We start from the raw sequence: 11,318 nt of genomic DNA on the forward strand, positions 1-11,318 counted from the left end.
TCCTTGCTGACGTCCTCCTGCTTCCGTAAGAGAGCTGAGAGCCGCCGTCGTCACAGGGCACGTGGGGCGCCATCATTGCCTATCTGGCGGAGCTAGCCAGATGGGACACCGGTCTTGTTCTTTGCGGCCCGAGTCGGCTCGGGGTAGGGTGATGATGGCGCTTCCTGTTGACGTGGCGGGCCCGCGCCCGAGGTCGGGCGACGTGGGGGCTCCTCCGAAGCCGGGGTTGAGTCTGTCTTCCGTGGCCGAGGCTGAGCCCGAGCCCCTGGGTCGGGCGAGGCGGAGGTCATTCGGCAGAGGCCGGGGCGGAGTCCGAGCCCTGGGGTCGGGCGAAGCAGAGTTCGTCGTCTTCTGGGGCTGAGCCCGAGTCCGAGCCCTGGGTCGGGCGGAGCGGAGTTCATCGTCTTCCGGGGCTTAGCCCGAGTCCGAGCCTGGGTCGGGCGGAGCGGAGTTCGCCGTCTTCTGGGGCTGAGCCCGAGTCCGAGCCCTGGATCGGGCGGAGCGGAGTTCGTCGTCTTCTAGGGCTGAGCCCGAGTCCGAGCCCTAGGTCGGGCGGAGCGGAGTTCGTCGTCTTCCGGGGCTTAGCCCAAGTCCGAGCCCTGGGTCGGGCAGAGCGGAGTTCGCCGTCTTCTGGGGCTGAGCCCGAGTCCGAGCTCTGGGTCGGGCGGAGCGGAGTTCGCCGTCTTCCGGGGCCTAGCCCGAGTCCGAGCCCTGGGTCAGGCGGAGCGGAGTTCGCCGTCTTCCGGGGCTTAGCCCGAGTCCGAGCCCTGGGTCGGGCGGAGCGGAGTTCGCCGTCTTCCGGGGCTTAGCCCGAGTCCGAGCCCTGGGTCGGGCGGAGCGGAGTTCGCCGTCTTCCGGGGCTTAGCCCAAGTCCGAGCCCTGGGTCGGGCGGAGCGGAGTTTCCTATGGCGCTTTTGGCAAGGCCTGACGGCCTGTCAGTCTCACTCTATCAAGTGGCACTGCAGTCGGAGTGGCGCAGGCGGCGCTGTCCTTCTATCAGACCGGTCAGTGGAGCGGCGAAGTGACGGCGGTCACTTCGGCTCTGCCGGGGGGCGCGCGTCAGGATAAAGGTGTCAGGCTACCTTTGCGTTAAATGCTCCTGCGACTCGGTCGGTCGGCGCGGCGATTTAGTCAGGGTTGCTTCTTAGCGAAGGCAAGGCCTCGGGCGAGCCGGAGATGTGTCCGCCGTTAAAAGGGGGGCCTCGGGCGAGACGGAAACCCCTCGGGGTCAGCTGCCCTTGCCCGAGGCTAGGCTCGGGCCAGGCGTGATCGAGTCGCTCGTATGGACTGATCCCTGACTTAATCGCACCCATCAGGCCTCTGCAGCTTTATGCTGATGGGGGTTACCAGCTGAGAATTAGGCGTCTTGAGGGTACCCCTAATTATGGTCCCCGACAGTCGCCTATCTGAGCATAGGAGGAAGTAAGTATGGTCTAGTTATTGTTGATGACTTTTCCCGCTTCACTTGGGTGTTCTTTTTGCAGGATAAGTCTGAAACCCAAGGGACCCTCAAGCGCTTCCTCAGGAGAGCTCAAAATGAGTTTGAGCTCAAGGTGAAGAAGATAAGAAGCGACAACGGGTCCGAATTCAAGAATCTTCAAGTAGAGGAGTTCCTTGAGGAGGAGGAGGGGATCAAACACGAGTTCTCCGCTCCCTACACACCTCAGCAAAATGGTGTGGTAGAGAGGAAGAACAGGACGCTCATTGATATGGCGAGGACTATGCTTGGAGAATTCAAGACCCCCGAGTGCTTTTGGTCAGAAGCCGTGAACACAGCTTGCCACACCATCAACAGGGTCTACCTTCACCGTCTCCTCAAGAAGACTTCATATGAGTTGCTAATCGGTAACAAACCCAATGTATCGTACTTTCGTGTATTTGGGAGTAAATTCTACATTCTAGTGAAGAAGGGTAGGAATTCCAAATTTGCTCCCAAAGCTGTAGAAGGGTTTTTATTAGGTTATGATTCAAATACAAAGGCGTACAGGGTCTTCAACAAATCATCGGGTTTGGTTGAAGTCTCTAGCGACGTTGTATTTGATGAGACTAATGGCTCTCCAAGAGAGCAAGTTTTTGATCTTGATGATATAGATGAAGAAGACGTTCCAACGGCCGCAATACGCACCATGGCGATTGGAGATGTACGGCCTCAGGAACATTTGGAGCAAGATCAACCGTCTTCCTCAACTATGGTGCATCCCCCAACCCAAGATGACGAACAGGTACCTCAAGTGGAGGCGCATGATCAAGGGGGAGCACAGGATGTTCAAAGTGAAGAGGAAGAAGCACCTCAGGCACCTCCAACCCAAGTTCGAGCGACGATCCAAAGGGATCATCCCGTCGACCAAATATTGGGTGATATTAGCAAGGGAGTAACTACTCGTTCGAGATTAGTTAATTTTTGTGAGCATTACTCTTTTGTCTCTTCTATTGAGCCTTTCAGGGTAGAAGAGGCCTTGCTAGATCCGGACTGGGTGTTGGCCATGCAGGAGGAACTCAACAATTTCAAGCGCAATGAAGTTTGGACACTGGTGCCTCGCCCCAAGCAAAATGTTGTGGGAACCAAGTGGGTGTTCCGCAACAAACAGGACGAGCACGGGGTGGTGACAAGGAACAAGGCTCGGCTTGTGGCAAAAGGTTATGCCCAAGTCGCAGGTTTGGACTTTGAGGAGACTTTTGCTCCTGTGGCTAGGCTAGAATCAATTCGTATCTTGCTAGCATATGCCGCTCACCATTCTTTCAGGTTGTACCAAATGGATGTGAAGAGCGCTTTCCTCAACGGGCCGATCAAGGAGGAAGTGTACGTGGAGCAACCCCCTGGCTTCGAGGATGAACGGTACCCCGACCACATGTGTAAGCTCTCTAAGGCGCTCTATGGACTTAAGCAAGCCCCAAGAGCATGGTATGAATGTCTTAGAGACTTTTTAATTGCTAATGCTTTCAAGGTTGGGAAAGCCGGTCCAACTCTTTTTACTAAGACTTGCGATGGTGATCTTTTTGTGTGCCAAATTTATGTCGATGACATAATATTTGGTTCTACTAATCAAAAGTCTTGTGAAGAGTTTAGCAGGGTGATGACACAGAAATTCGAGATGTCGATGATGGGCGAGTTGAACTACTTCCTTGGGTTCCAAGTGAAGCAACTCAAGGACGGCACCTTCATCTCCCAAACGAAGTATACGCAAGATTTGCTAAAGCGGTTTGGGATGAAGGACGCCAAGCCCGCAAAGACGTCGATGGGAACCGACGGACACACCGACCTCAACAAAGGTGGTAAGTCCGTTGATCAAAAAGCATACCGGTCCATGATAGGTTCTTTGCTTTATTTATGTGCTAGTAGACCGGATATTATGCTTAGCGTATGCATGTGTGCTAGATTTCAATCCGATCCTAAGGAGTGTCACTTAGTGGTTGTGAAGCGAATTCTTCGATATTTAGTCGCTACGCCTTGCTTCGGGATCTGGTATCCAAAGGGGTCTAACTTTGACTTGATTGGATATTCGGATTCCGACTATGCTGGATGTAAGGTCGATAGGAAGAGTACATCGGGGACGTGCCAATTCTTAGGAAGGTCCCTGGTGTCATGGAACTCTAAGAAACAAACTTCCGTTGCCCTATCCACCGCTGCGGCCGAGTACGTTGTCGCAGGACAGTGTTGCGCGCAACTACTTTGGATGAGGCAAACCCTCAGGGACTTTGGCTACAATCTGAGCAAAGTCCCACTCCTATGTGATAATGAGAGTGCTATCCGCATGGCGGAAAATCCTGTTGAGCACAGCCGCACAAAGCACATAGACATCCGGCATCACTTTTTGAGAGACCACCAGCAAAAGGGAGATATCAAAGTGTTTCATGTTAGCACCGAGAACCAGCTAGCCGATATCTTCACTAAGCCTTTAGATGAAAAGACCTTTTGCAGGCTGCGTAGTGAGCTAAATGTCTTAGATTCGCGGAACTTGGATTGAATTGTAGCATACATGTGGTTATGCTTTTGATCATGTTCATTCTGCATTTTGTTGCTTATTGTGGTGCTCAAGTTGTACAAACACTCCCTGGACCTCACAAGTCCTTTTTGCAAGTGATGCACATATTTAGGGGGAGTTGTGCTACAACTTGACCCTTTGAGACTAACTATGTACTTGAGTTTGGTTGTTTTAGTCTCAAAGGAGGATTGAAAGGGAAAAGGTGGACTTGGACCATGCAAGACTTCCACTGCACTCCGATGAAAAGAGTAACTCTTCCAAGTTCATCTTTATACTCTTATTGCCTATGTGTTCGTATTTGAAGATTTTGGTGAGGCAATGGAGTTAAAGGGCCAAGATTGATCCCGTTTTGGTGCTTAATGCCAAAGGGGGAGAAAATAAAGGCCAAAGCGATAAATGGATCAGCTACCACTTGAGAGATTTTGAAAATAGTAGAATAGAGATTTTCAAAATAGTAGAATAGAGCTTTTGGTGAGAGATTTTGAAAATAGTAGAATAGAGCTTTTGGTTTGTCAAAACTCTTTTGTTGTCTCTCTTGTCAAAAGTTGGCTTCTTGTGGGAGAAGTATTGATTATGGGAAAAAGGGGGAGTTTTTTGAAATCCTTGATCAAATTTCTTTGGAAAACCTCTCTTTATATCTCTACAAGTGGATTTGACTTAGAGATAGGAATTTGAGTTTGATTTGCAAAAATAAACCAAGTGGTGGCATAGAGTGATCCATATATGTCAAAATTTGAATCAAAACAATTTGAGTTCTCATTTGAATTGCTTTTGTACTTGTTCTACTTGCTTTATGTTGTGTTGGCATAAATCACCAAAAAGGGGGAGATTGAAAGGGAAATGAGCCCTTGGGCCATTTCTAAGTATTTTGGTGATTTAGTGTCCAACACAAGTGCCTAATTGTAAATAGGTGGACAAAGTACAAATCAAGGATAAAGGTATGTTTCTCAGACTTAGTACATTGTTTTATGGACTAATGTATTGTGTCTAAGTGCTGGAAACAGAAAAAATCGAGTTGGAGAAGAGATGGCTCGAGCAGCCAAACTCTGCTCAGTCTGGGAGCACCGGACTGTCCGGTGGTGCACCGGACAGTGTCCGGTGCGCCAGGCTAGCTTGAGCGAAGTGACCGCTCTCGGGAATTCACCGGCGACGTACGACTATAACTCACCGGACTGTCCGGTGTGCACCGGACTGTCCGGTGTGCACCGGACTGTCCGGTGAGCCAACGGTCGGCTGGGCCAACAGTCGGCCGCGCAATCCGCGCGGGACACGTGGCCGAGCCAACGGCTAGAAGGGGGCACCGGACTGTCCGGTGTGTCCGGTGCACCAACGGCTCCCAAATCTGCAACGGTCGGCTTCGCTATTTAAGGAAGGAAATCGGGCACCGGGCAGTGTCCGGTGTGCACCGGACTGTCCGGTGCGCTAATCGACAGAAGGCAAGATCAGCCTTCCTAGATTGCTCTCAACGGCTCCTAGCTGCCTTGGGGCTATAAAAGGGACCCCTAGGCGCATGGAGGAGTACACCAAGCATTCCTACAACATTCCTAAGCACCAAGACATCGATTCCGCGCCTTTGATTCTTTGCGATAGCAATTAGAGCTCTTGTTGAGTTGAGAACTCATTGAGTTGTGTTGTGAGCTCTTGTTGCGACTTGTGTGCGTGGTGTTGCTGTGATTTCTTGTCTTGAGTGTGTTGCTTATTCCCCCTTACTCCGTGCTTCTTTGTGATCATCTAAGTGTAAGGGCGAGAGGCTCCAAAGTGTGGAGATTCCTCGCAAACGGGATATAGTAAAGCAAGCAAAACACCGTGGTATTCAAGTGGGTCTTTGGACCACTTGAGAGGGGTTGATTGCAACCCTCGTCCGTTGGGACGCCACAACGTGGAGTAGGCAAGCGTTGGTCTTGGCCGAACCACGGGATAAACCACTGTGTCATCTCTGTGATTGTTCTCTTGTGGTTATTGTGTTTTGCTAAGACTTCTCTCTAGCCACTTGGTGATTATTGTGCTAACACTTAACCAAGTTTTGTGGCTTAAGTTTTTAAGTTTTACAGGATCACCTATTCACCCCCCTCTAGGTGCTCTCAGTTTTCCTGTCAGGTCAGTCAGTGGAGGGGCGAAATGACTGCGGTCACTTTGGCCCTGTCGACTGAGGAACACGCGTCAGAATAAGGTGTCAGGTGATCCTTGCATTGAATGCTCCTGCGATATGATCGGTTGGCGTGGCGATCTGGCCAAGGTTGCTTCACTGCGAAGCCTGCCCGAGCTGGGCCTCGGACGAGCCGAAGGTGCGCCCGTTGCTTGATGAGGCCCTCGGGCGAGGCGTGAATCCACCCGGGTCTACTGTTCCTGTCCGAGGCTGGGCTCGGGCGAGGCGAGACCGTGTCCCTTGAGTGGACGGAGCTTTGACCTGTATTGCGCCCATCAGGCCTTTGCAACTTGTGCTGATGGTGATTACCAGCCGAGTTTAGTAGTCTTGAGGGTACCCCTAATTATGGTCCCCGACAACCATATTAAGCAAAAACTAGCTATGCTATAACTTTTTGGATTGGAGTGGAGTTTCTAATACTCTACAAATATCATGGTATCTAAAACACTAAGAGTTTGAAAACGCAGGCAAACATCTCTTGGTACAAAATACTATGATTTTACTTTAACTCATGATATTACCTAAAATCAATAAAAATACTTTGCTTTCAAACAGGTCATATGTGTTTATTGTGACTTCGTGAGTTATTATAGCGTGAGGTTACACAGTTCGACGTTTACCAGGGCACCACCATGGCACCATGGCCTTACAAAAGACTTAATCTTAAGGCGATGAGAAACAAATAAGGTTCGCTTCCATAGAAGAATTACTTGTGGCTATTTAAGTTAGACCTTGGTGCTACAGATTATGCCGTTGACCTTCGCACCATAACCTATAACGCTAATACCCTAGTATTTTAAGACTATAGTGACGTCTATGTAACTAATAGTATAATATCTCGATATTGTGATATATGACATTGAGCCATATAAACTATGTGTTACCTTTTTAGGATCTACTAGCATATAACCTGTGCTAACTCTACGATTCCGATGAGAGAAAAGAAAGTAAGGGGTCAATGGCGACAACAACACGAGTGAGGCGGAGGGGGAGGATGTGGCAGGGTCATGGGATATGGAGGAGGCTAGGGGCGGCACTGTAGTGGAGAGAGATGATAGATGTGGCTGATTTAAATAATATTGTCCATTTGATATAAGTATAGGTGTACATTCGGGCCGCCCGGCCCGGCCCGGCCCAAGCCCGAAAAGGCCCGACACGTTTAATTTCGGGCCGGCCCGGCCCAGTATTAAATTCGGGCCGTGCCGTGCCGGCCCACGGGCCGACCCCTCGGCCCACGGCCTGACCCGTATTTCACTAAACTTGCTGTGCTTTAAACGGGCGGCCCGAAAATAATAAAGGCCCGAAATACAAAAATGGCTCCGGTCGGCGGTCGCGCTGGGCCGCTCGCGCAGGCCACAGGGGCGCAGGGCGCAGAGGCGGCTCCGGTAGCGCTCGCGCAGGGGAGGCCGCGGCTCCGATCTGCGGTCGCCGGTCGCGCTCGGCCGCTCGCGCAGGCCGCACTGCCGCAGGGGTGCACTGCCGCACTCGCCGGTCGCGCTCCGGTCGCCGGTCGCCGGTCGCGCTGGAGCAGTGGAGCCTGGCTGGCCGCCTTGGAGATGGGAGTCAGGATGGAGATGGGAGTCGCCGAGGCAGGATCGGGACACGGCCACACGAGACAGGAAAGACGGCGACCGCCGGCTGGTCACGGACTCACGGGAGTAGGGACGTAGGGTTTCATGTTCCCATTTGGCAATTGGCATTTGGCAACAGCAACACCGGGCAATGGCACTTTAGGCCTGCAGGCTGGAATATGGAAATGGGTCGCGCGGCCGCGCTTTAGGCCTCTGCTGGCCTGCAGGCTGCAGCTGCCGAGGACGCATTTCGGGCCTTTTCGTGCCGGTAAACGGGCCTTTTCGGGTCTGCTTAAACGGGCCTTTTCAGGTCTGCTTAAACGGGCCGGGCTCGTGCCCGCCCGTGGGCCTCGGCGTCGGCCCAAGCACGGCCCGATGCAACGGGCCGGCCCGGCCCGGCCCGAAATAATTTCGTGCCGTGCCGTGCTTGGGCCGTGCTTTTTCTTTCGTGCTTCGTGTCCGCCCATTAGGCCCGACCCAAATGTACACCTATAGATATAAGTAAGGGAGACGAAGTTATTTAGTGATATGTAACATTGATTTTGATGATGTGTTAAGTTTGGATGTAATTTGTTTGATGAATTTAGTGGAAGTTATAGGTGTAAAGGTGATTTGTTAAATTGGTGGATTATAGAAACATGGTAAGAAAAAGTAAAAAAATAATAAAAAACCGGCCAGGAGGAAAAGGGGCCAAACGAAACACACCACCACCACTCGTCGTCTCGTCCGCTCGCGCACCACGCACGGCGCGGTGCCGACTGTCGAGTAACCCCCCATTCGCATTCCCCAGCCCCACCGATCGGATCGGCAAAATCCCCCACCAGATCCCGGCGCCCCCACCACACAGCGCTCGCGCCTCCCTGCTTCCCAATTCCCGTCTGCCCGGCCGCGGAGCGGAGCTGCTCCTGCCCCCCGTCGCCACGCCACGATGGCGGAGTGCCGCAGCCTCATCGAGTTCCTCCGCGCGTTCGAGCACCACCGCAGGGCGGCCGACAGCTCCGCCTCCGCGTGCTCCCGATCCAGGCGGGCGTCCGCCGCCGGTGGCTCCTTCTGCGACAACACCCCGATGGCCGTGATCGACGCGGTCATGCTCCTCGCCGTCGTCATCGCGATCGGCTTCCTCCTGATCCCGTACCTCAAGCTGCTCCTCCTCGAGATGGGCGCGATGCTCCACCCCGCCGCGTCCTGCCTCCCGGCCGCCGCCTTCTTCGGGGCCGCGGTCGCCGTCGCCGCGGTGGTCGTCGCGTGGGAGCTGCTGGGCCACCACGCTCGCAAGTGCGGCAAGCCCAGGTGCAGGGGGCTCAAGAAGGCCGTCGAGTTCGACATCCAGCTTGAGACTGAGGAGTGCGTGCGCGGCCGCCCCGGCCCCACGGCGCGATCAGCGCTGCTTGCGGCGGCGGGGGCGCGTCCTGTGGAGCTAGGCGACGAGCAGCGGGAGTTGGAGGCTGAGCTGCGAAAGATGGCGCCGCCCAACGGCCGTACCGTTCTCATCTTCCGCGCCCCCTGCGGGTGCCCCAAGGGCCGCATGGAGGTCTGGGGCGCCAAGAAGGTGCGCCGGATCAAAAAGTAAAGCGGGGCAAGGATCGGATGGTTACTAGTTAGTGCAATAGTACCAGTGCACTCTTGTTCCTTCCTCAATCCTCATAAGTAGCTCCTGCTAGAAAAAAATTTAAAAAAAATCCTCAGTTAGCAATAATAAGTATAAGTATAGGGTGATTAAATAAACGGATCACAGAACCAGTTATATCACAGATAGCTTATATAGACAATCATATACTCCTTGTATTATGAATCATGGGGAATTTCGACAGAAATACATGCTTTTTACTTGTTCATTCTCTAATTTTCATGGGATCCTGGATAACTGATATTACAGTAGCAACATAGCTAGTATCTTACTGAATCCTTGATTTCCGTAGCTGACTACTCCTTTGTCTGCCTTTTGAATCCTTGATTTCCATCTGTATTATGGTGCGGGTTAGTTGCTACTTGTCTGTCTTGAAATGTTTTTGCTGTTGATTCAATGTTATTGAGGTGAAGTTTTAGCTCCTTGATGGTAGATTGACAACCAACTCCCATTAGTTGAGATTTTAATTTTAGCTTCTGGACATCCCAACTATGAGCATGGTAGAATTTGTGTCATCCAGCTACTCTTAAATTGGTAACCCGATGAACTTCACAAAGTTTCAATGTAATGGTCTTAAATTCAACCATCAAAAGTTCTGGTACGGTAGTATGTCTTCCCTCAAAAGAAATCCTTCCTTGATTACAAGTTGAAACCTACTTTCTATGAATTCATGAATAAAATGTTGGGTGTGCATGGGTACAGCTTTATTTTAGCTGAGGAGTCCTGATACTAAATTTTTACCCTACCCATGCCTAAATAATTGCAGTTCCTAATGTTAGTACACGTGCCTTACTTTTCTTTTTACTTAAGCAATAGGCTGGCTCATTTTATCTTGTCATAATCTTCAATCTGTGACATGCCTTTGTGGCTGTTCCTGTGTGGCATACTGGCATACCTACCAGTTGAAGTGGTGAGTGATTCTGTAATGTAATATGGTCTGTTTTTATATGTCATATAACAATATAACACTACCATCATTTATCTGTATGCTTGGCATGAGACATACTTCATACTATATATTCCATCCGTGTTTAGTTCAAAAATGAACTAGCGGACGATAAATATTCGAGAACGGAGGTAGTATGTTATTAAATTCCCTTGTACAGTTGTACTCCGTCTCCCAAAATATTATGTTTTGGGTGCTTTCAGTGATACTGCCTACTTTTTAAGTTTTGAATGGGTTTTCATTTTCTTTTCCTGGCTTACCTGCTTTTCTACCATATTTTCTCCAGGCTAAAATTTACTTTTCATTAGCTTAGCGGCTCCAGCCTCCAGTGTCATAAACAGAGTAGCAGACCATTGCAGAAGACTTCCTTTTCTGAGCTATAACACCACGCACACTTTATAGTTGTTTTCTCCCATCCTAATCCTACTTAGTTGTCTGGGTTTCATAAATAGACCTGTCATGTTTATCTGGTTTTCACTCACATACGGTGTTGATGAACTAGTCTTTTTCAGTCTTATGGAAGCGCCGCACTTCCTGGACTTCTGCACCCTGTAAAAAGAATTATGATGTGGAATGATATACCTTTTTAATCGTTACTCCGTTGCAAGATGATCCGAAATGGTAAGAGTATTTTGATTAAGGAAAAGTCAAAGAAATTATATTTTGATCTTGATTTATCTTATAATATGTTATCATTGGTACAAGCTTTTTTATGTCCTAAACTCGTGTAATTTGATTAACCGCTCTCAAAGTACACCCTACTTTACCTGATGCTCTCGGATTTCTGGTTAAAAAATGTGACCATTTAATAAATATACCTCGAAAGCGGTACTGATGTATAATTAAACCATTGCATCCTGGTAGGCTGGTACTTCATGCATAGGAGCAACTCCAAAAGATTCTTGGAGATGCTCTAACATGATTACACTCTCATCAAGTGTTTTGAGCCGAAAGACGATACATGGTGTGCAGTGACAAGTTTACATCTTCCTAATCTGTACTAACTATTAAGAAAGCATTGTAGACTGCCCTCGCCCCTATCCAA

General features: G+C 50.3%; 1 protein-coding gene across 1 annotated transcript; it reads left to right on the forward strand.

Moving 5' to 3' along the window:
- The first annotated feature begins 8,430 nt into the window (after window positions 1-8,430).
- Window positions 8,431-9,514, forward strand: LOC100275269 (uncharacterized). Its single transcript, NM_001149398.2, has one exon. It carries the CDS (start codon window positions 8,629-8,631, stop codon window positions 9,268-9,270), a length of 642 nt encoding a protein of 213 aa, NP_001142870.1. The 5' UTR covers window positions 8,431-8,628; the 3' UTR covers window positions 9,271-9,514.
- Window positions 9,515-11,318: the final 1,804 nt, after the last annotated feature.

This window comes from Zea mays, chromosome 8 (genome assembly GCF_902167145.1).
Source record: "Zea mays cultivar B73 chromosome 8, Zm-B73-REFERENCE-NAM-5.0, whole genome shotgun sequence".
Classification (NCBI taxonomy): domain Eukaryota; kingdom Viridiplantae; phylum Streptophyta; class Magnoliopsida; order Poales; family Poaceae; genus Zea; species Zea mays.